This window comes from Rhamphochromis sp. 'chilingali' (assembly GCF_963969265.1).
Source record: "Rhamphochromis sp. 'chilingali' genome assembly, chromosome: 13".
NCBI lineage: Eukaryota > Metazoa > Chordata > Actinopteri > Cichliformes > Cichlidae > Rhamphochromis > Rhamphochromis sp. 'chilingali'.
The window spans coordinates 32,537,453-32,561,790 of NC_137940.1; the positions used below are offsets into that span (position 1 = coordinate 32,537,453).

The 24,338-nt window shown below is 41.9% G+C and overlaps 2 protein-coding genes across 4 annotated transcripts; both read right to left on the bottom strand.

Annotated features, from left to right (window-relative positions):
* Positions 1 to 1,089: 1,089 nt before the first annotated feature.
* ganabb (glucosidase II alpha subunit b) lies at positions 1,090 to 15,979 on the bottom strand. Of its 3 annotated transcripts, none has more exons than XM_080900460.1 (25): positions 15,729 to 15,979; positions 14,867 to 14,968; positions 14,662 to 14,770; positions 14,196 to 14,323; positions 13,431 to 13,610; positions 13,200 to 13,265; positions 10,741 to 10,798; positions 10,539 to 10,620; positions 10,293 to 10,389; positions 10,022 to 10,202; positions 9,709 to 9,862; positions 8,761 to 8,996; positions 8,513 to 8,639; positions 8,329 to 8,408; positions 7,893 to 8,033; positions 7,561 to 7,657; positions 7,180 to 7,281; positions 6,103 to 6,346; positions 5,648 to 5,712; positions 3,935 to 4,011; positions 3,766 to 3,840; positions 3,544 to 3,657; positions 3,333 to 3,442; positions 3,004 to 3,104; positions 1,090 to 2,284 (listed from the first exon to the last, which is right to left on the bottom strand). In XM_080900460.1, exons 1-25 carry the CDS (start codon positions 15,746 to 15,748, stop codon positions 2,175 to 2,177), a joined length of 2,856 nt encoding a protein of 951 aa, XP_080756586.1. In that variant the 5' UTR covers positions 15,749 to 15,979; the 3' UTR covers positions 1,090 to 2,174. The 3 variants fall into 3 exon arrangements, with proteins under 3 accessions (XP_080756586.1, XP_080756587.1, XP_080756588.1); XM_080900461.1 differs by lacking the exon at positions 15,729 to 15,979 and adding an exon at positions 15,202 to 15,639; XM_080900462.1 differs by lacking the exon at positions 13,200 to 13,265 and having other exon boundaries at positions 15,729 to 15,977.
* A 994-nt stretch (positions 15,980 to 16,973) lies between these two features.
* On the bottom strand, positions 16,974 to 22,095 carry ints5 (integrator complex subunit 5). Its single transcript, XM_080900602.1, has 4 exons — positions 21,842 to 22,095; positions 20,358 to 20,610; positions 18,279 to 20,255; positions 16,974 to 18,093 (listed from the first exon to the last, which is right to left on the bottom strand). Exons 1-4 carry the CDS (start codon positions 21,934 to 21,936, stop codon positions 17,386 to 17,388), a joined length of 3,033 nt encoding a protein of 1,010 aa, XP_080756728.1. The 5' UTR covers positions 21,937 to 22,095; the 3' UTR covers positions 16,974 to 17,385.
* Between the last annotated feature and the right edge of the window lie 2,243 nt (positions 22,096 to 24,338).

Here is a 24,338-nt window from a genome sequence, read left to right on the forward strand (position 1 = left end):
CATTATTGTACATAGTAAGTTTTTTTCAGGGTCCCAAGATAATTTCTTCAGAAGAAAGTACTGTACATGATGCCAGTATTTTCCCACATTTTCTAGATACTGTACTAGTACTTTGTGTAAAATGCCATCAAAAAGTCAGTTAAGTTTTATTCTTTCTCACCTGTCTTTCTGTCTCCTTTCACTTTTAAAAGGTTGCCATGTTAGAAAAAATATTTTGCCCTGCCATGTTTATTGATGTGGTAAATAAATAGTTTATGAAAATATCACTAAATCTGTCATTTATTTTTTATATTCAGTAATGGTCATGTCTCACCTCTAGTCTTCTCTGTCTTAATTTCAGGTTTCCACCATATGTTGTAGATAGTTGTAGAAGTTAACTCAACCAAGCAGTCTTTGGGTTTCGGCTAAGTACTGTTTAGAATACCATAGGGAGGATGATGTAGGTTTAAGTTTATTAGATTGATACACATGTACCAACAAGACAGTGTACATCACTGTCACAACGACATTTGTTTTCATTCAAAGGCTTTATGGTTTTTCCTATAATACCTGGTGGGCCGGTCTCTAGTCAAAATGCCCGGGCTGATTTTTTGTCCCAGTCCAGCCCTGATTCCAGTAACTACCATTTTTCTGAACACAGCCATACATGTTCTTCTGCTTCAAGGTTCAATGTTTTAGGCAGCCAAAAAGAGATGAGAGCCCCCTGACCTCTTTCCACTGTCAAATAGCAAGTAAGATACTTGATAATTAGCGTTAACATGGTTGATTGTAATAAGCAGTTATTAGATTACTGTTTCTTCTCTATCAGCTTTTAGTGCCATTCTGATGCTCTACTCTACAGCCCATCTTTACCATGTCTACATCCCTAAATGTAAGGAGTTCCTGCCATGTGATTAGTAGATTAGACACTTGCATTAACAGTTGAATATGCGCACCTATTAAAGAATCTAGTCGGTGTAGGTTTAATATAATGCATACCACCATATCCAGTTGGCTGCTTTAGAAGTGATACTCCACTCAGAATATGAAACAGGACCAGGCGCATATAAAGAAACATTTATGAATTACTGACTCATAGAAGGCAATAGGTTTACATTTGATCAATTTTATTTTCACTTGGTCTCATCTTTTTAAAGTACATCTGACAACTTTGAGAGCTGAAGTCCGATCCTTCACTTCCATTTCCACCAGTTCATCACCAACAAAAATGCAACTAAGCGTATGGTTGTGATCATAAAAGCAATCAAGCAAAAAAAACAAAAACACAACCTTCCTAGAACAAAACTACAACAAAAAGGTCAGATCATTTGACTAGGTGGAGCATAACCCACCTCCACAGAATCATTTCAGTTCTCATTCTTCTTTAAGTGCATTTAAGGAAAATCTCTTGAACAATGCAGGAAAACAAAAAAATGAAAACAATGAAAGCACATCAACAGAATGAGCCACAAATTGTCAGTGGTTCAGTCCCCTGAAGTGATTCCCATTGCCAACTTTGTTCTAAACAACAGCTGCAAATCCCCTCACTGAGCAGCAGGTAAGTAACCAGATTGGTGCCGGTTGATTAACCATGTGCACAAATTCTGCAATACAGGGAACAAACAAAGACAGCCTGAATCTAAGTCAAGTTAAGTGCTTTTCTTAAAAGAGGAATGAAAAGAGTTTTCAATGAGGATCAGCAGCAGATGGAGGCTTTGAATGTGAACCTTTATTTTAAATGGAAAACAGTGGATTGGTTTGGGGGGGTTTTTCTGAGGCAAACTGGATGGAAAATGAAGTGGACGAAAAAACAAAACAAAAAAAGTTTGTCTTACCCCAAAGATTCCTAACAATGACATGAATCAAACAGATCGAGCAATGTGACAAAACATAATTGTTCATCTAGCAATAACCCTGAACTCTCTCTGTTACCTATTAGAGTGTGAACACAAGGGAAATGGCTGAGAAGTAAAGTGGCTCAGATCGACTAACAGGTATACATGAATCTCTGTGTGCGTGTAATCAGTGTCTTGTGTATCCTTTTTTCCCCCCACCATGTTGCCTATCTTACTCTGTTTTAGTTAGTTATGGGTATTAGTGCCTTTTTTCTATTTCCCTCTCTCTCCCTCTGCTCACTTTCGGTTCAAATCAGTCATTTTCCCCCCTCCTGCTTCCTCCTCTTTCATCTTTCACGATTACTGAAATGTCACGGTCCAGTCGGCCCCTGCGTTCATGCCGGGCTTACGGACTGTCAGAACAGACATGGAGGCGTCAAAATCGAACTCCAGCTGCTTCTCTTGGCCATCTGTAAACAAACAAAAAAGTAAGAAAACAAACATCAGGGGATTTTAAGTTTAGAAGCTGCATATTTTTCACATAAATCCATAACAGATTGCCAATTTTCACATCTTAAATCTTTCAGATCCTAAAGCTGCCATCCCATCTGAATAAGAGTTTGAAAACAACTTAAACAGCATGAAACTAAATAAGGGGAAATCAGCAAAGAGTAGAAAATGGTGAATATCCATGATCCTTTCCCTTATTTTTGGTCATCCATTGCCCGTTTCAGTTGTTGATGCTCAGACTAAACACGGTCGTAGCATAAACAAATATCCTCAGGCTTCAGAGTGTTGTCTGTACAGTTTTTCCTGGTCCTGAATCTGCATGTCATTGAGAAGCCCCACCCACCTCATGTTCAAACTTTCTATTTGTGAGGGGCATGAGAAAGGTGGCTTACTTCAAGCACTGGATAAATTGAGGAGCTGCATCCAAGGCCTATCAAAAGCTAAATAGTGACTATTTATAACTGTTTCATGCAAATCTACTTTAGCATAAAGATACAAATCTGGAGCATGAAATTTCACCCAGTACATCCCTTTTTATCTTATATCCCACTTTAATGGCACACATCACAATGTTTTTAATTCCATGAGTGCTTACCAGTAAATGCTTACATTTAAAACATTTGAAAGGAGCTTCAACATGCAGATTCGAACTGAAGATGATTTCATATCAAGCACTTACCAGCAGTCTTAAGGGTAACTTTGCTGGGTTTACTGGCTCCCAGTACGATAATACGTTCAATCCAGGAATCGGTAGTAAACTTGGCATCAGGAGCAAGGTTACTGTGGATCAGGCAGGCACAGAGTTAAATACATAGCAATAACAGATTTAAGATTAAAGAAATTGTCCATGAATAGATTGGCACAGCATGTGGAAACGTTTCTTCAGTTTCACTGTGTTTATATTTTATAATGTAACATTTCTGAGACTATTAAAAGTGTAACTATAGTGACATCATGGTTTTTTTTATATTTTATTCAGAGAATTTTGATAACATATCCGTCACTCACACAGAAGAGAGGACTTTGTTGGCAAAGGTAAGCTTTCTGTAGATGAACTCCTTCTTTTCATAGTTGAAGGTATGGCCATCGTCTATGTAGAGCTCACCATCTGCAGTTCTCTATCAAAATAAATAATGCATTAAATAAATGGTTAAAACCTGTCATTAACATCTCAACATTACTTAGCACTGTAGCAACAGAGGATGTGCAGTTCAGTTACCTGGAGATTAAGAGCCACATAGAGAGTGTAGGGGTCATGCTCCATGCAGGTGGAGGACCTGCGGACTCTAAGCTTCCTGGGAATTATGGAACCGCCGCGCTGGAAAACCGGGATCTAACAACAAAACACCAAGGCTACTAATGAGAAATGTGATAAAAAAATACATTGAGCTTAAAAAAAAAAAAAAAAAAAAAAAAGTTAAGCTGAGAGTTTGACACTTACAGAGCTCATGGTGACGGGAATGTAAAGGTTTTGGGCTCCGTTGTGTTTCTGGAAGGTGTGGACATCGAACCAGACCTGATAACACATGTTCACACACATTAAGATACGCCCGTCTGAAAAGATCAAAGATACGTGTGTCAAAATAAAAGCCTCCGTTTCTTCCTCTTACCTCATCTTTGCCAGGCAGGTAGGCAGTGACTCCTCTGGCTCCCTCCTCAACAACTGGGTGCACCAACAAGTCTCGTCCTGAGGCAGAATTAAAATGACGTCAGGGGAAGTGCCAACCATTTCAAAACATGCCTGCCTGACTGGAACAACTGGATTCAGGGTTTTATCCTCATTTGTCATATTGACAAAGTGAAGCACCACCGCACAGACAGGCACAGCTGCACAGATTTTCTAATTCAAGTGTCTGAACATTAGAAGTCAATTTAAACCGAGATAACAGGTATTTTTGGCCACCTGATGGCAGCAGAAGCAAGTTGTAGATAACTCTATAACATAAATAATAGTGTACCCCCACTACACAACCTGTACTTCCAAAACATGATTTATAGAGAAGGGAAAACAGTGACCTAAAGCAGTAAGTTTGTCAGCTGGAAAGAAACAAACTGAGGGAAGCTACATAGGAGGTTATATTTTAGCCAAAATCATGTTCACATGCGTGTCGACTTGTGACTTTTTTCCTCCCCAACTTTGAACTGTAACTTCAGCTGTGACAAGACCGGTCTGAGCATCAGACTGTCCCCGTTAGCTGCTCACCTGACAAACCATTTGTTTGTGTCAGTGCAACCATAGCTCTGTCACCTTGTTACACTTCCTGTCATTTGATGTGGTGTTGAACAGTCTTGTGTTGCATGTAGTCCTAAGTGTGGGTTTAAAGTGCCATTTGGTAAATCACTTACAGAGCACCACACTCAAATCACACATCACGACTAGGGCTGTGCGATATGACCAAAATCTCATATCCCGATATAAGAATTATATCGTCCAGATAACGATATAAATCGCAAAAATGTAACATTTTCTGTAAATTCTGTGAATCTCGGGCAGCTCGACTTGCGGGAAGTGTTTCCAGCTGCGCGTCATGTAGCTGGAGTCGAGTGTTTTAACCGATGCATGAAACTATACATTTTTAGATATGTTGTAACGGCCGCCGTTTTCTTTGTGAGTATTTATTACACGGCGTGCTGCGGGGAAAAGCCTGTTCTAACGTTTGAGTCTAAGGTTTATTTTTTAGCACCTGGCGGCTCTTTTTTTACTTCTCATCTGTAAATAATCTGCTCTTTCACGTGATTCAGTTTATTTTGGATCTTGAGCTTTATGTTCCACATAAACCTTTTACAATAAACAAGCGGACACGCGATGGTTTTACCGTCATTGTTGCTAACCACAACGCATAAAAACAGGCGCTTGTCCGTCCGTAGTGTGGTTATATTAAATATAAGAGAAAGAGAGAACTTTAAGAAATTAATATAGCAACTACAGTGTCCATCAAAACGATGAAAAAATATTGCCGTAAACAGTTTATTTTGCGACACCACGAAACAAACGATAGACGTTTTTATATCGTCATCCAATACATATCGTTATATCAAACAGCCCTAATCACGACAACACAATCAACTGATGCATCAGGTGAGTCGCATGAGAGGAAAGCGCAATAAGGTGACATAAATAAATTTCCACTAAGGATCATTGCATTTTTGAACATAAGGGAGCCTTAGTTCAGCAAGGTTTCTGTAGAAGAACCTGTTAAAGGATTACTTTGGGTAGCTTTTAATCCCAGATCACTCAGGGGGGTCTTTCAATGACAAACTGCAGTTATCACTGTGGATGCTTGATGAATACTGAAGGCCTCAAATTTGGTTATGTGTCTCACCGATTAAGTACTCGTCTTCCAGAGCAAAAGTAGCCAGATCCTGAGGATACTCCACCCACAGAGGTCTGCAATAGACATGAACACAATATTTGCATCTGCATCACAATATACTACACAAATCAGCCACACTGCAATATATTTTTATAACCTGATATATAACCCAAATAAAGGATTTTTTTCTTTCCCGATTTGAAATTCCATTTCTCTTGATTGGGAAAGTAATATTCACCTCTGTCTTACAGCACATTGCAGTAACTACTTGAATACACTGTCTTTTCGTGTGGTATTATGCATCACTCTTATTTATAAACTCTAAAAGCAATCAAATAACTGCCTTAAAATTAGTTGACATATTAGATAAATTTTAAACAGCAGTTTGCTCAAATGAGGCCTCTTCAGAGTACAATTATCTGTGGATAGACAGTCAATACATACAGGTTAACCAAAATCATCACCTCATGACGGGCTCTCCCGTCACATGTGCGCGGTAGAACAGCTGGTACCAGTAGGGCAGGAAGGTGTAGCGCTGGCGCACGGCTTCACGGATCAGTGCAGTGTTTTCTGGACCAAACAGCCAGGGCTCGCGGCGGGGCGTGTCCAGATGGGCATGGGCTCTATAGAATGGCTGGTAAGCACCCGCCTGGTACCAACGCACAAGCAGTTCAGTGCTGGGAGACTTGAAGAAGCCACCGATGTCAGCTGTGAGACAGAGAGGGACATTATAGCCTCGGTTGACAACGCAAAACGGCACGACACAAACTTCTTGAAATAATCCGTGTTTAGAGCTCAACTCTTAAAGCGGATTTTGTACCAAATCAATATTTATGTGACTGCAGCTGATTTAACATGGGAATATGGGCTCACCATGGTAATGCCTCATGCCCATTTCCATGACAACCTTACCAAACACCCGAGGGATTTGTATATTAGTCAAAACAATTACGTAAAACTGATCTGAATGAATGCATTTTCCCCTTTCAAAATTCAGTCCTGTTTTACTGCTGTGTTCAAGTTCGATGCTGCACACTCACACCTATTTGAAAGCTGCAGTATAGCTAAATATTAAAAGGTAGCAAATAAAGGGGTTTTTTAAGCATTGTTCTGTTCCACATTTGAGGTTTCATAAACATCAAGACTTTGTAAGTACTATAAATAAAAAGGAAAGGAAAATCTGAGGACTGATAGAACTAGAAATGCTGCCTCCAGGTTTGGAAAGTCCCACGCTCAGAGCTTTGATGACTTCTGATCACTTCTCTGGGCCTGGACTATAAACCTCTAGCTGTAATGATGGTGGTAATTTCAGTCTCCAGTGTGGCAGCAGAGCAGCGTTTCAGCCTTAAGAATTAAGTTAAATCAGGTTCGAACAGTTATCTGACAGAGGGCAAAACATTAAATGAGGCAAAGGGGGGAAAAAACAAAACAAAAAATTTGCAGCAGCATCAAGAGTTGCATTTGGCTCTTGATGCTGAGAATGAAACTGAACACGATGGCCATTGTAAGCTGACCAGAGAACCTAGGAGGGTTGCACTCACCTCCACAGAAAGAGATTCCAACCAGGCCCATACTCAAACACATGGGGATGGATATTTTCAGGTGGTCCCACTCAGCAGCATTATCTCCTGTCCACACAGCACCTAAGAGCCAAAAAACAAACCTTAACACACAAGATAATGCAACACCCAATTCTTTTTGTTATGAAAAGTAAATTGGATTTTATGAGCATTGATAATTTTACTGTCCAAGAGTCGAGGGTCCTTTCACGGCTCAGTCTGAACAAACTTAAAGTGGTGTTTGGTCTAGCCAACGCCAAATGTAAACAAAGAAGACTGCATCCTGTAAACGTCAGCTGTTCGACGTGTGATGCCACGTCTACATTAGAGCAGGCAAGAAAGTAAAGAAAGAAAATGGCTCACCGATGCGCTGAGACCCAGCGAAGAAGGCCCTGGTCAGGACAAATGGTCGTTCAACTCCTCCTGACCGCTGGATCAAACCCTCCGCCGTGGCCATTTGCTGTCGATAATAAAGAGATCGATAAATAAGAGGAAAACAGACTAACATTTACAGTAAGTTACCAAATACAACTTTAGGATCTCTTATTCCTTTTTAAAGGAGTTTTATTTTCAGTAAGAGGTAATAAAAGGATGCCAACGATTATCTGTCCTCCAACAAAGTAACAAACTCCAAATAATCTATAGGTTCTCTAAAAAAAAATTATTAATGAGAAAGGTCAGTGAAATACACTCACCACATATAAACCATACAGGTTGTGTATATCACGATGCTCCCAGGATCCATGCATTGCATCCTTGTGCATAGTGACCTCCGGCCCATTGAAGACTGATGGCTCATTCATGTCGTTCCATGTATACAGGTTCTCCATGGTGCCCTGGAGAGTGAACAGATTAGATTTCATTTTGAGATGAGATTAAACAAATTTATGGAAAATCTATTTATTTATTTTTGCTCCTAAAAAGTTCAAGCTTGAATGAATATTCAGTTACAAGCCAACTGTGGAAAGCTCAGGTGGTTCAGTTTCATGTGAGAATATATTAAATAAATTTTGTTTACTAAAACAAAAATGTAACAAAAGCATCATATATCAGTTACACAGGAGTCACGCTGTATCTTCAATAGGTAAACTTTTAGTTGCAGATTAGCAACTTCATGTCTTCAAGGCTCACCTCATACTGATCGTAGGCAAACATGCTGGCCCACCAGGCTCTCATGTCTGCACGAGTGAAGTCTGGATAACTGGCACTTCCTAACAGATGTCATCCAACCCAAGGAAAAACAAAGAGAACAAATATTAGAGAAATATTTCATGTTTGATAAAGAAATACTGATGTGGAGTTCTCACTCTCTTACCAGGCCAGCACCAGCCTTCATAGTCGCCACCATCTTTATTCTTGACATAGAAACCCAGAGTGCGGATTTCATTATGGATCTTGTAGTTGCTGTCTACTTTAATGTGGGGGTCCACAATAGCAACCATCTAGAAAAGTAAAAAAAAAAGAAAAAAAAAAAAAAAAAAAAAAGAAGTGAAGTGAAGTTCTGGCCAGACACCCATCAAACTGTGCATCATATCACTGTGATCGTCATATTTCCATCTGTACCTTGCGCTTCTTGTCCATGAGACCCTGCAGCATCTCCTTCGGGGTCGCAAACTTGTGCGGATCCCAGGTGAAGTAGCGCTTCCCATCGGTGTGCTCTATATCAAGCCAGATGAAGTCATAGGGGATGTCGTGCTCGTCAAAGCCGGCATCGACCGACTTCACGTCCTCCTGGTCATTGTAATTCCAGCGGCACTGATGGTATCCCAGGGAAGCCAGGGGAGGGAAAGACTGAGTGCCTGATAACCACAAGGAAGAGGCCAGTCAAGAGCTGTTATTCAAATTTGGTAGTTTTATTACTGGCATTAGGCAGTGGATCAATAATATAAAAGATTAATAAAAATTTGACTTGAAATACAATACGTTTGAGCAGACGCTTTCATGAATCACCACTGATTTTAATCACTTCTGTTTAAATTTACCAGCAATCTCAAATAGAGGGAATTTGTGAACCAAATATAATTATTGGGTTCACTGAAAAACTGTCTCAGTATTAATTAATACTCTGCAGATTACAATCAGCTGCTTACCTAGGCTAAAAAAATGAATCTAATAAACATTATTACAACTAAGGAGACTGGAATATTTCTTATGAATAAGAGATATCAAAACAAATCTGAATAAATTGGACTGCTCATTTTAAGCTAAAAAAAATAAATAAAAATAGCAAAATAGATTGTATCCTTGAATAGTCAGAGTTCAACATAAGATTTTTTTATCGTGTATTGGGCCTTCATACAGCCCAGTAGATTACTGCCTAACTGAAACGAGACGTTTTAGCTCGAGGGTACCACTCCTGTGCTCCCAGCCAGAAGCAATTGCTAACGAACAAGGAAATCCCAACAGGCCCTCGATAAGAACCATTAAAACATTAAGACTATTAAATGAATGCTAGTGGTATTTGTGTATACAACTTTACACAAGAGTCTCAGCAGTATTGACACTTCCTACCTGTAAGAGAGGCGTACTGAGAGAAGACGTCTTTAGGAGTTGGTCCCAGCATAATGAAGACGTCAATGATGCCGCTTTCAGAGATCCAACGCACATCTGTCTGTGGTGTCTCACTGGAGCCCTGAACATAATCTAGCATTTTCCCAAAAACAGTCTGGAAAGAGAGCAGCACGACAAAAGACGCTTTTATATTTTTGATATAATTACTGATGGCTAAAACAAAAAAACAACAACGAAAACAAAATTCACTTTAAGTAACAATCCAGATCAAGACTTCTTGGAGGAAATGACAACCCCCCCCCCCCCCACATACCTTTCCAGCTGTATTGGAGCTAATATCCACCCAGGTCTCTGCAGCATTAAGCCAGAAGATGCCTGTAGTTCGCTGGGCACTGTGGGCTACCATCACTGGGACAGACCCGTACAAGGCCATAGGGTTATACAGTTCATACTGGAACACATCCAGGTTATAGAGTCGATACGGATCTCCATTACTGGAACACACAAACACAGGCATGCATAAAACATCTGTGCATTTTTCATAATGAAATCTATTCTACATGTAAAATGCTGGTGGCACTCACTCTGTTGTTTTGAGTCTGAGAGTGTCTGCATGTTCTGGAATGCCATAAACATGCTCGACTCCTGGCAGTGAGAAATCTAAACTAACAGCAGATGGACCTGAGGAGCAAACACATCCAACATCAGTCAAAGAGAACACCTTTTCACCACCTGGCATGTCTGCATGTCAGTGTGTGTGTTCGGGTTGAACACACACACTGACATGCAGACATTATGATACCGATACTGAAATCACAAGTAGGATTTACCATTAGGTTTGCTGTCTGTGTGCGATTTAAATGTTTCTTCCCACATCCCGTCTTCTACTTTCTCTTCCTCTTCCTTTGTTGTCTGTTAGCCAAACAGGGGAAATAGTCACGTTACTCAGATCTAGCTGAGATGCAGCAGTGAAATGGTGGTTTTAAATCAAGAGGGGAAGACTGAAAGAGAGTGGATTTTATTGTGCAGTACCTCTGCTTGGTTTGCTGGATCAGCCTCCTCCTTCTTCTCAGCCTCTGGGTCTGCCTGACTGCTCATGGCATAAAGAACAACGCGAGGAGGGGTATGGGGAAAAAGAAAGGCGTGTTACTTTGGCAAAGTCAGGCCATCTTGATGATATTGTGATGGTGGTAATATATGGGATAATTAAACTATGATTCAAGGAAAGGGACATACAAACACAAGTTGGTGATTGCCCCGCTGTCACCACACTGACATCTGACCATATCTACCATTAATTACTGTAATGACAAAAGGGACTGAGCAACTCCCTGCCTTGTGGCTATTTCAAGCTACACATTATAGTACAGGAGCTCCAGAGGCTGTAGCACGTAACACCCAAAGGACTTGTACCCAGTGGATCAGGCATAAACTGAAAGTAACCAAGAGTAAGCCACCAAAAGACCCTTCACACATTTGCGACAAAGTTTTGAAATGAATTGCAGTGATATACATGCCAGGGATAAGTGTAAACAACAGCTTGTCTTAAAACCCTGTTAATGCAGACAGCAAGCACTGTATTGCTGGTTAAAATAGCTCCAATGTCAGTTCTTACACCAAGAACACGCACAACTACAAACTGAAATATAACCACAAAGAGAGATGTTGCTGTTGGGTTTGGGAATTGAGGTAATGCCTGAGAACTAAGAGGCAGGACACAGACTACATGCACTGTCTCCCACTGACTTTGTGGCAGGAGAAGTTAGGGGGTGTTTGTGAGTTTATGCATGATCTTACATTAACGTATACATATTTTATATGCAGATAAACGTAACTCCATTGTCTTGGACTCTATTTGGTGATGTTAGTCATTATTATGCTCTGCAGCCTAGATGGGCTCAGTGTAGCAACTGGTGAACCTGGAACTTGCTAGACCACCATTAAGCGCTGCAACCTGTGGCTGCAGAAACACCTCAAGTTCTGTTGAAGTCTACAGTCAATTGCTTACATTTTGGTCACGCTAAGTGTCAGGAAGGAGGGTTACCCTCAATCCACAATCATCCACCTCTCTCTAACCAAATCTGGTTTCAAAACACCAAGATGGTGACAGCATCTAGGGCTGTGCGATATGACCAAAATCTCATATCCCGATATAAGAATTCTATCGTCCCGATAACGATATATTAAAAAAAAAAAAAAAAAAAAAAAAAAAAAAATCACAAAAATGTAACATTTTCTGTAAATTCTGTGAATCTCGGGCAGCTCGACTTGCGTGAAGTGTTTCCAGCTGCGCCTCATGTAGCTGGAGTCGAGTGTTTTAACCGATGCATGAAACGATACATTTTTAGACATAAGTTGTAACAGCCGCCGTTTTCTTTGTGAGTATTTATTACACTGCGTGCTGCGGGGAAAAGCCTGTTCTAACATTTGAGTCTAAGGTTTATTTTTTAGCACCTGACGTCTCTTTTTTCATTCTCACCTGTAAATAATCTGCTCCTTCACGTGATTCAGTTTATTTTGAAAAGTCTCAACAGGATCTTGAGCTTTATTGTGAAAGGTTTATGTGGAACATAAACAAGCGGAAAGGCGATGCTGTTACCGTCGTTGTTGCTAACGACAACACATAAAAACAGGCGCTTGTCCGTCCGTAGTGTGGTTATATTAAATATAAGAGAAAGAGAGAATTTTAAGAAATTAATATAGCCACTACAGTGACCATCAAAACGGTGAAAAAAATATTGCCGTAAACAGTTTATTTTGCGACACCACGAAACAAACAATAGCGTAAAATGAAACGATAGACGTTTTTAATATCGTCATCCAATATATATCGTTATATCGAACAGCCCTAACAGCATCTCAGTGATTTATAAAACATCATACTATCCCTCTCTTTTATACTATGTATGGCAGCAACATAATCTCTGGTAGATCTAAAATAAGTTTGTGGGAAACCCTGGTGTGTGTGTAATGCCACATCATAGCTCTTATCTGGACCTTAACATTATTTCTGCACTTAGCTCTGACCATAAATTAAGCAAGAGTGAAAATCTGAATCATTCATTCAAAAGAACAGATTGAGAAATCCAGTCAGTCATGCAGTTGCGGTGTTAGATGAATTTATCAGACGAGCTGCTAGAGCAATACTAAAGGAGTACAGTTAATCAAACGTTGATCTGACAAAACATTGATTTACGCAGACAGTAACTAAAAGGCCTAAAGCAGACACTGCCAGATAATCTCTCTGGGTCTTCTGATGGTCATTGTAAAGACGGTCTATCACAGCTATGCTAAGAGGAAGGGCTGGAATGATCCCTTAATCTAAATAAAAATCAAACACCATGCACACACTCACCCACACCCTCTCTCTCCATCACATTTATTTGAGGGTAAATACAGCAGTTGATATGATGTGTGGGCCTAAATTTTATGTCACTACTGGCAGCATTAGCACATGGGACAGAATACACACAAATCTTAAGGGTCTTTACCTAGAGAATACCCTCTTGATATTATCCCACACGCTAGCCACTGTGCTAGTTACTTTATAGGAGAAACTAGGATGATAGGGGAGAAGAGGACAGAACAACGAGTCAGAGACAATACTCAAAAAAACAAACCATATCATGGGAACAAAAACAGAAATCATCCACGGAGTGACGACGTGGATTCAAAGAGAGGGCTGGCATTTGTAAATGTGTGTGCATGCGTGGGTTTCTCACGTGTCCTTGCGCATCCTCAGGTGCTCAAAGGCCAGCAGGCCGCGTGAGTTCAGAGACATCAGCACGTCGCTTCCTTCCATGATGTCCAGTCGGAAGGGCCGGGCGCTAATAATGACTCTCTGAGACTCCACCCCCAGGGACAGCACCACACCATTCTCGTCCTGAGACAAGACAGACAGGCTGAAAGGAAAAAGAGAGAGAGCGAAATGTGAAGTGAGGATTTAGTTTTGATGAAGAAATGCAAGGTCAGGAACTTAAATTGAATAGTTTTTATTATCATCTCATTAATCATAACTTCATACTTATATAAGCTGTAAGACAGAGAAGAAATTATCTGAAACAGTTACAAGTTTTTGTTTTACTGGAAGAATTTCTATTCAAAGTTTCAGTTCTCACTCACCTGACACCTTCACAGTCAGGAGGTGCAGAGAAGCCATGAACCATATGATGGGTTTTCTTTCATTTAACAAGGAAAATCTGAGAGATTCTTCATCTTATAATTCCTAAGTGACATCTGAGTGTGTGTTGCCTTAATAAAAGAGGCATCCCTTTTATTAACGGATCTTTGTCAAAGTAGAAATTTCAGAATTCACACCCTCACTTTACCTAACCTTTAAAAAAGCTGATGTTATCATGAAATATTTTCTGTTGCTCTGCCTATTTAAAGATCCTTTGAAATAAGTATCCCTCCTGTTCTTGTGTTTTCGGCTTGACTCCCAACATCAAAACCTCCACCCACCTATGAAACCCTCACAGGACACTCACGGCTCTGTGGTAGGCTCCCTGATGAGCACGTCTGGGACTTCATAGCGAGGTTTCAGAGGCTTAAGCTCGTTAATCTTCACCCTCGTTATGTTTCCCTGGAGGCGGTAGAGCTCGAGCAACAGACGCACCTGCGACACAAGCACAAAGTGAGAATGAGAACAGTGAGAAGCAAAGGCAGGTGCCTCATTTTCTACAAACACAGCATAGGAAAACACTGGGTTTAGCAATGGGTCACTATGATTTCACATAACAAAGAGGTTACCCTGGAAAATGGGATTTACATTTTTTATTTCAGCTGATAGTTCAAAAACATAAAAACAAGGGAAAAGTGATTTGTTAGCCTAATAATTCAGTTATTAATGCGATAAATAAAGATAAAAGCAATAAAAACAAGTAAAAAAGAAATATAGAGAAATCATATTTTACAGATTGTGCAAATGTTTGTTGTCCCCTTTCTGTAATCTACCTTGTTGTTGTCATTGATGAGCTGCAGGGTGAGTCTGGTGTTGGTCAGCTCCATGGTCTCCAGCAGGGCTCGATAAGGAGACTCTCCAGGCTTCAAAGCTCGCTGACGCCTGTTTAACATTTCAAACCAAGAGCCGACACCAGTTATAAACCTCTGCAATAATGTGCCGCTTTATTCATGAGCAGTTTGTCTTTTGGGAACTCACTTGCAGAAAGCACTCTGCTCACAGGTCTTGAAATTGCCTTTGTCCACAGCCCAAGTCCCGCTGAGGCACAAAGCCAGCCCGACTACCAAGAGAGGCGCCATCCTGTAATGGGAAGCAAAGACAAGAACATTAGCTTCAGCGTGCAATCACATTTGGATGCAACGCCTGGCAGAGCTAACCAAACTACAGTACAGGAGTTGGGTAACAGACAGCACACACAGACGGACTTTGGTCTCTATGGTGCTAAAACGATGTGACAGGCAGCTATACAATTACCCATTTCCTCACCCAGCACACGGTGCGCATATTAACAAGAAGCACCCCATTGTCCTCACCTCAGACGCTGGTCCTGCAATTAAAGACTCATTCCCAGCCCTACTGTAAAAATCCCGATGAGGGGATGTGTTCAGACTGCCGACAAGGAAAAGAGGCAGTAAAAGCTAACGCAATCAGCTAAGCGGGCTAGCTAGAGAGTGCTCAAGACGGAAAAAATACAACAGGAAACCGCTAAGAATTTTTAATTTAACATTAAATAAACGTCTACGTTTTTACACACGCACTAATGCACCCGTTGTCTGACAGCAGTGTTATCGTTAAGCAATCCGGATCAAGATAAGGTGCTAACCTTACTAAGAGCCAGCCTGTCAAGTCGCTAATCCAATTCAATTCAATTGAGGGGAATATCGAATTTTTCCCGCATTAATTTTCCGACTTTGCGGCAGTTAAACCCCGAAACAGTGAGTTTGCTTTCACGCTTATACGATGTGCAACTACGATGATAAACTCTGTCCTCCCGCGCACTGATAATATTTCGAAAAAAAGAATAAATTGGCGATGAAACAACGGAACTGCTTTGTCCTACCTTGCAGTGAAGGTGGCCATCTTGATTATGCGGCCTCTTGACTCCGCCCCCAATCACTCCGCAACAAAGATCGTTAAGAAATAGGATACTCAGCAACTGCGCTAATATTTACGCGTGTTTTTCAAATAGCAGGTCAATATGTGGCGGTTAACACTGTAAAGAGTATGTTTTTTAATCTTTATGTTATTTTTCTGGCTGTAAAGAGAGGATGAACGTATGAATGTATCCTCTCAGGCACGGACACGTCATCGCCAGGCTCCAGTCAGTGAAGTGCACAAATGGGAGTCTTTGTCCCACCGGATTCATTTCCAGCCAATCCGATGCGTGCAACTGTACTACAGCCGTGCTATAAATCATAACGATCGGCAGATGTATACACACACACACACGGAACACAAATGGACGTAATCGCCTTAAAGATCAATGCTCGTCCATGATTTAGGCGTGTTTTCCCCTCTGGACCTCATGTCAGTGGTCCGGTTTTTCTTCTATCGGCTGCTCCCTTTCGGGATCGCCACAGATTATCAGCCTCCATCCTCAGCATGTAATCCTTCCCTACATCCATGAACCTTCACTATGGTCTCTATCTTTAACTTCCTTTGCTCAATACATTCCCTCTGCGACAAACTATCTCACCCTTTTAATCTCCATAGAGCTGTTCCTCTGATCTACTCACTTCTAATTTTGTCCATCCTGATCACCCCTCATGGAAATCTTATCATCTACCACCTCCAGCTCCACCTCCTCTGTCTTTTTTGCGATCTCACTACCATCTTGTAAACTTTCCCTTTCACTCTTTCTGTCATCCTTCTGCCACAAATCTGTCTTTTCTTCTCTTGTGCACTGCCCATTGCTTTGGATGGTTTAGCCCAGGTGTTTAAACTCATCCACCTTGATCACTCCACCTGTCTCCCTCCCATTCACACACACATATATATTATGGCTAGCTTCCACTGACTACCTCCACTTCATCCACCTTTTCTTTTTTGTGAAATACAGATTATCTGTAAATTGTAGAATCAAAGTTATTCAAAGACAACTTTAAGACTATTGTAAAGTCCAGGATTGATGATTTGATAATCGTCTTTTTGTTTTACCTTATTTAGAGTGTCTTAACCTTTCTTTGCAAGTTATTTTTTTTGTTTTAACATTTAATCAAAATTAGCGAAGCTCAAACACAAAAAGAGCCTGTAAACTGTTAATAATACAACTTTCTGACGATCACAACAACGAGGAACCCTCAAGTTAAGTCAAATTCTGGAACAAAAGGTTTATTTTTTGAAAAGTAGCTGAAAGAAGAGGTCATGTACACAACAAGAAAGCAAAGTTGTGTTTCCATTATAGAACACAAACAATGTGAAAATTATACAAAACAGTCTGTAAATGATTTAGCAGTTAATGTATTTTTGGAACCAAAATGACACATTAAAACACATTACATCCCAGATTCTGTATGCACACTATGTACACATGTGCCATTTGTGTTTCTCACCAGTTAGAAATGTATCAAGTCTAAAAACGGTACAAAAAGGTATGCACGCGCACAAGCCTCTACTGATATGGTAGTGAACTACAGTGACTGAAACTCTGGGGTCCGCTCTTGGACCGTAACACAGTAATCCCTCCATTTTACAGTCTATTTATTCCCCGTCACTCCTCAGAGCTGGAATCGCCAGCACAGGTGCCCCAGTCTGTCAATGTTTTTATGTAGCACGCTGTGGATCGGCGCCACGTATCTTGCTACGTCGCCGTCCCGTGAGAAATCTCTGCAGAACATGCCCTTCTCCGAGCTGAAGACAAACTTCTGGGGCATGGGCCCATTCCCCCTTACGTACTCCCACACAGCCAGCAGCAGCAGCCTCACCTCGAAGGGAGTCAGGTGAGGGAAAGCTTCGTGGACGTTGGCCAGGACGGGTGGCAGGAGCTGGCCTTCTCCCATGCAGGACACCAAGAGGCAGGAAGCCTGGAGGTGCCATGGGGAGTCTGTGGATGATGCCTCGCGAGATGCCTCCCAGTGGGCCAACAGAGTGGCCAGGAGGCCTCGGAGCACCGCTGAGCAGTAGCAGAGAGCCGGTCGTCCAGCCGCAACGACCTGAAGCAGAGGGAAGAGCACAGGGTGGGCCTCAAAGCAGCGCCGAATGTGGATGTCTCTCTCCACTGTGGTGCGGGCGTGCTCTTCTGGGGGCCAGGATAACTCGCTATTGGCCACGTCGGGACAGACGTTTTCCACTATTGTGACTGCAACAACCTTGGCTGCCTCCGCGTTGATGGGTGGCGGCTCATCGGGGTCAGACGGTGATCGTGAGCCGTTCAGACCGGAGGAGCTGCAACACTTGACAATAACTGCCAGCAGAATCTGAATGTTCTACAGAGAAAAGAGGACGAAAACATGCACATTATTACAGATTTATTTCCTCTGTTTGAACATTTCATAGGAGTCACATGGACGAATAATTTTTATGCACAACTTACAGTAAAAATACATAAAAAAAACCCCACTTCCTTAGTCTATTTATAGTTTTAACTGCTCTGCAATCTTTAAACACTCACCTGTATGACTAAGGATGGATCAGGCAGCTGTATGATGGTGCGAGCCTTTAGTCCCTTGCCAATCACACCTGCGTGAAACACAGACCACACACTACTTGAAAAATTAACGGTGGTACCAAACCGACAGTTGACGTCCAGCAAAGAGGCTCCAACATCAGGCGACACAGATGGGGAAGGCACAGGGGCGCCAGACATGTCTGCGATCTGCCCTCCAAATAGGTCAGTGTTGCCTTTATGTAGCGCTCCTTCAACCAGCTGCTGAAGCACTGATTTGAGCGTAAGAGGAGAGTATGCGGCAAAACGGGACAGTAGAAGAACGGAGCAGTTCACTGCTTCACCTGCCTGCCCTCCATCTCTCCCTGCCTTCCCTCCTTCTCCTCTCCTTCGCAGAGCCTGGAAGAAATGAGTGACGGCAGCGCGAGAGAGTTGGAGCAGCTGTGCTGGGGAGCAGGTGCGAGGGAGCGGGCTGCAGGACAGGAGGCGTACTGCAGCGTGAGATACAGCTGGGTCACCGTGGAGAAGAAGTGGGCAGAAATCATGGAGGTGTCCTGAGACCGCCGAGCCCACCTGGACCACCATGGAGGACTGAGCACCTGTTGCTCCTCTTCTCTCCTCGTCCTGACTCTGGATGGCTGCAGCCAGGTTGAGCAGCAGCTGCCTAAGCTGCCGAGGCCCCAGAGTGTGCGTGTGGATCTGCGCCACGCTACGTGCAATGGCAGCAGGAATGAGGCCTGCCATGCAAGAGGAGAGCGTGGTGTGGAGCTGCCAGGCCAGAGCCAACTCCTCTGGATTGCGGGCCTGAGTGAGCAGCTGGCAGAGGGCCTCAGTTGCTGTGCTGGGACCCCCATAAACTGAGAGCAGACATAGCAGCTGGTGCAGCCAGAGATGACGCTTCCTCTCCAGTCGCAGCGTCTCAGCACACAGCTGACCAATGTGAGACTGCAGCTCCTCCAAGAACGGGATGACCCTCTGGGGCTGTGAGGAAGCAGAGTGATGGGGGTTGACCTCAACTCCATCAGTGCGGTTGAATACTAACTTGTGGAGATGCAGGAGCAGCATCTGCAGGAGGCGGTCGCAACCTTCTCGGACTCCTTCGTGAGGTGAGGGAGTTGGGCCTGAGATAATGACTGAAGCTGGGGTCGCAGTGTCTGCCAGAAATCTGAGTACCCGGGCCCCTCCCGAAGGGCTCTGGCTAATGAGATGCACAACCAGGCCCAGCATGTTATCCAGTTCCTCTCTGGGGAGGCCCTGCAGCACGGCCTGTAGCTGGAGCAGGACAGGGGGGCGCAACAACTCGACGAGCTCTGCAGACACAGGACCAAAAAGGTTTGGGGACATTGCTGCCAGCTGCAGGAGAAACGGCACCGCAGCACGACGAAGCTGAGGGGAGCTTTCCCAGGATGTTGAAGATGAGGTTGGAGATAGAGGGCTCGACGGATTGAGACTCTCCTGGAACATCCTCAGCAGCTCTTTCCGGATGCTGTCGGAGTGGTGAGCGGCGAGGTGTCCAAGGATTCCCACCACTGAGCCGATCTTTGGCACTCTGCTGCCTTTATCCACTCCCATTACAAGCAGCCCTTGGTCCTTAGCACCATGAGAGCAGAAGTCCTTCAGTCCACATGCCATCACTCGGCTGATGATGGTACCGGGGAAGGCAGACCCAATGTGAGCCACCACCCAGTCAAAATGAGGGGAGTGCTGAACTGAAGTGTCCAAAAGAGCATCGACACAGGCATCGGGGCACCAGGCCAGCATTGCAGCCAGACACTGAGAGTAGGCTTCCATGAGAGATCGAGTGGCAGCACAAGACATCCAGAGCTGAAGCAGCTCGTTGAGGCTGGAGGAGTGGGGGGCGACACGGCGCCCAGCATGCTTGCTGCTCAGCTGGCCCAGTAAATCCACAGCCCAGGTGGACACTAGAGGGGCCCAGGCTCGGGGGTTGAGACGGATGAACTCTGACAGCACGGCGTGAATCTCCTACAGACAAAAGAAATAATAAAACAAATTTACCTTTAAAAATCTTTTTTAGCTTCAATATGTGCATATTTATTTTATGATGGTGTATTTTTGTAGTCACACCTGTATAATGTCCTCCAGGTTGGAGCTGACCCCAGTGCTGGCATTACTCTCCGTCTCTAGGTTGTGCAGGAAGGCGGACACATGCTCATCGTACACGCCTCGCAGATGCTCCAAGACCGCCCCACGACAGGCCGGGACTGAGCGCAGCAGGCGCACAGCGCATCGAGCATGTTCTCGGACGCTAAGCTTCCGGCCCTGAACGGTGTCAACGCCACTGATGAAGGACTTGATCTCCTGAGACAGTTCCTGGGTACTAGAGAAGGAGAAAGTAGACATGAGGAAAGTGAGTGGTGTCTCACCAACAAGCTAAAAATGATAAGGACGGCCATAATGATCTAAGAATACATCACTGCTAACATATTCTGTGTGAATATATGAAGAAGTTGTGAACAACACCCATTAAGGCCTTACAGAACCAAAAGTGACATCCTGTGACAAAACTTCCTTCCACAACATATATATGAACTACAAGTGGCAAAGCTAGCAAGTAACTGTTTGGTGTTATTATTAAAATGTAGAAGCTTGGGCTTTTGATTTAAGCTCAACTACGTGTGGAGAACTGACCAATGACAACACTGAAGAAATGCCAGTATGTCCTGCTGTTCTTTGTTTTATAACATTATGAACAAATTATGTTCAAGTCAAACAAAACTATTAGTTGATGGTCGTCAGTTTGGGCTTTTGTAGGCATTCACTTGTTATTTTATGAGCTCTAGATTAAAAATCGAGATTCTAAATCTGGATCTGGATTTTTTTTTTATGTTTAAAATAATATTGATCATGTGATGATCAAAATAACAGTAATTTCTATCTTTAATTTGTTAGTATTCTCTTTGTCCTAAAAGTAGAATTTAATAAATATAATGAAACCAAGAAGTGTCCAGGTTTACAGCGTTAACAACATTAGTTGGCCAAGTATCAGTCACGTGCCATCCAACATACTAGACTGTGGTCCCATTTTAACTATATGTGAACCATTCAAGCTTATATGGCCCAATCTGAGCCCTTGTTGAGGTTATATTGATCATAACTCTTCTGATTATTATTTCATCAATTAATTAATTGATTAGTCATTTAAAAGAAAAGACAGCCAAAGAACTGTTGTCACATCAAGGAAAAAACACTTAACTATTACTAGAAAAGCAGCAGATTAATTTTGATCCAGTGAAGTAATCTTTTTTTTTAACCTCGCACAGAAAGTATTCGTAATGAAAAATATTTTGTTATTTCACTGATAAGTAAAAACATAAGCTTGATACGACTTTAAACTAATCAAAGTGATCAAATCAAATTTAGGTGTTTACTGTGTTTTGTCTTCTTTAAGGTGAAAGCATGCACTCTAGGATTAAAGCACTAACTTTAATCATGCACAGAAATATAAATGTATGCCCCACTGCTCTTCATACAGTTAACCCCGAGCAGGAGACGTGTGCTGTGGGACTTAATCTTGCGGATGCACTTCTTGTGTCATATCTGCCACTCACCTCAGGGCAGTCTGCGGTGTGTGAGTGTGTGAGCTCTGCATCGCTTTCAGCGGGCTCCCGTCAAACACCACAGACATCGCTCGGTCGGTAAACATCAAAACATCACAGCGAATCCACCTCTCGGCCGTGGGGCTTCGACTTGAGCGATTATGGCAGCTTTTTTGTTGCCTTCGCAACCAAATTTCAGGACAAAATACAACGAAAGGGCGCTCCGAAGCCGGAAGTTGGGAGTTCTTCGCTGTTAGAAAAAGGAAACGTCAAGCGGACCGCGGAAGTCTTTGGCGACACCCAGTGGTCATGTCTATTTCTGCTACTGCTGCTTTCTACTCGACAGAGATAAAGCAAAGAAAAATCAAATTAGCTCGCCTGATTATTACATAGTACGTTACGGAGCCCCGCAAGGGACATGGGAGAGAAAAAAATGAAGGAAAAGTTCATCATCATAGTACGTAGTTTTTGTAAATTAATAATTATATTTTAGGTAAAAAACAACAACAACAACAACAACAACAAATTAATAACATTAACTTTTAAAATGATACATATTAATTCTGTGTCCTTTATTATGTGTTTCAGTACTGACTTAATGATCTAACTTTACTAATGGAATACAAGCTTTTAAGCAGAGATATTTAAAATGATAATAATAATAATAATAATAATACAAAACTGAGAAAAAATTGTGGTATTTATTCTCCAGTTGTGCCGAATATACAGTGAAATATTCATTACAAACACATTAGTCAACATCAGCCGCTGCCAGCAGTTAATGTTTTCCTATTTGCTGATATTCGGATATCAACCTATAGGAGCATCATTGCTACTTTTAAATTTCATTCCCTGTCATTCCACTTATTTAGATGACTTCTATGATCCTGGTTTTCAATTCATGTTGAATTTAAATTTAATACAGGCCACTCCAGGTGGGGTGAAGTTCATCAGGGGAGAAAATTATATTGAATAAGGATGATTTTTGTAGTTAAAATAAATAAAAAAGAGTTTCGTGATGCTGCCAAAGTTTTCACAGGGTGACAGGCAGTGCAGTGAAAATGTATTTGCTCCCTTCCTAATTTCTTTTTGCATATGGGCATAAATGTTGTGGATCATCCAATAAATTTTGATATTAAATAATAAATAAGTACCCAAATTAATTCAAAATGCAGTTTGGAAATTAAGATTTGATTTAATGGCATAAAAAGTCTACTTGGCCCTCTGCGAAAAAGTAATTGCTCCTTTCAAAAAGCAGCACATCATCCCACCATCTAAAGAAACCTATGAACGTGTGAGAAGCAGTCAGTGACATCTATCAGTCTGGAACCGGTTAAGAGCCATTTTAAAGCTTTGGGACTGCAGTGAACCACGTTGAGAGACATTATCCATAAATGGAGAAAACAGCACAACTAGCACCACTGACGAACAGTGGGCTGTGAGGTCAGTTCCTTTATTATTAATATGCAAACTGTCATGACCATTGATCAGCAACCACTGTTTAATGGTCTGACCATTGATCAATGGCTGTGACCTGCAGTCAGCTGAGACTGCAGAAGTCACTCGGATGAGTGATGAAACGTTTCTCCCATTGAAAACGCTACATTCAGATGAACAGAATCAACCTTTTGGGGTTTACCTACCTGGATGACTGAGCATGCATCAAGACACAAATACATGACTAATTTTTTTTGAAATGCGAAGGATACATTTTGAAAGAGTAACATTTAAAAACAGCTAAAACCATTAAAAATCTGCTCATTTTTCTCATTTAATGACCATCAGATGATGAATAACATGAAACATGGCAAGAAAAACATATATAATTTCACCATTTTTTTTTCCACTCTCACTTTAGTCTGCTGTCATTACAAGGATGTCACCATCTGCAGCTCACAAGACAGACAGGCTTTACATGGACAGTGTTAATTAAGAAAAAACAGCATTCAAACATATCTACAGTTCCCTTCTGTTTAACAATCCTGCCATCAGCACATCAAGAACTCCAAGCTTATTGTAAAGACATCCAGTGGGCCAGGCTGGACCTTTAGAAGGGCCGGATCTATCCCCTTGTTTGACACCCCACATTTAAACTGTACAAATATAAACTCCAGCAATTTTTGACTTCCTACTGAAGCAAACAAGCATACGTCGTCACGTCGTCACGCAATAAAAAAATCCTCGTGAAGATTTAGTTCTCAGTTATATTTAAACCGAAAGTGTTGGGGGTTCTAAAGGTTGAGTTGCGTGTTTTTCTGCGCGTGGCCATCATAACTGATCACGGAAAGAAGAAAGAGAGGGGGTGGCGGATAATAAACCGGCGATTTAAGAGAAAGAAAATGTCGTTATTTGTTGAAATTAGACTTTAAAGTCAAGCACCTGCCGGACCAAAAAAGGTAAAATAAAAATAATATTAACAAAAATAAATAATAACAAAATAAATGCGAATAAATTATACATAAATTAAATATTTTAAATGAAATTTACCCATGATAAAATCACACATTTA

What these genes read in the sequence shown, in the direction of transcription:
- ganabb (XM_080900460.1), bottom strand. Translation starts at nt 15,748, where the DNA reads ATGGCCACCTTCACTGCAAG. An exon ending in TTCCCGTCACCATGAGCTCT is followed by an intron (nt 3,658 to 3,765) that starts GTAAGTGTCAAA and finishes TTTTGTTGTTAG; the next exon opens with ATCCCGGTTTTCCAGCGCGG. An exon ending in AGTTACCCTTAAGACTGCTG is followed by an intron (nt 2,285 to 3,003) that starts GTAAGTGCTTGA and finishes GTTTGTTTACAG; the next exon opens with ATGGCCAAGAGAAGCAGCTG.
- ints5 (XM_080900602.1), bottom strand. Translation starts at nt 21,936, where the DNA reads ATGTTTACCGACCGAGCGATGTCTGTGGTGTTTGACGGGAGCCCGCTG. An exon ending in ACCTGGAGGACATTATACAG is followed by an intron (nt 20,256 to 20,357) that starts GTGTGACTACAA and finishes TTTTGTCTGTAG; the next exon opens with GAGATTCACGCCGTGCTGTC. An exon ending in ATCCATCCTTAGTCATACAG is followed by an intron (nt 18,094 to 18,278) that starts GTGAGTGTTTAA and finishes TTTTCTCTGTAG; the next exon opens with AACATTCAGATTCTGCTGGC.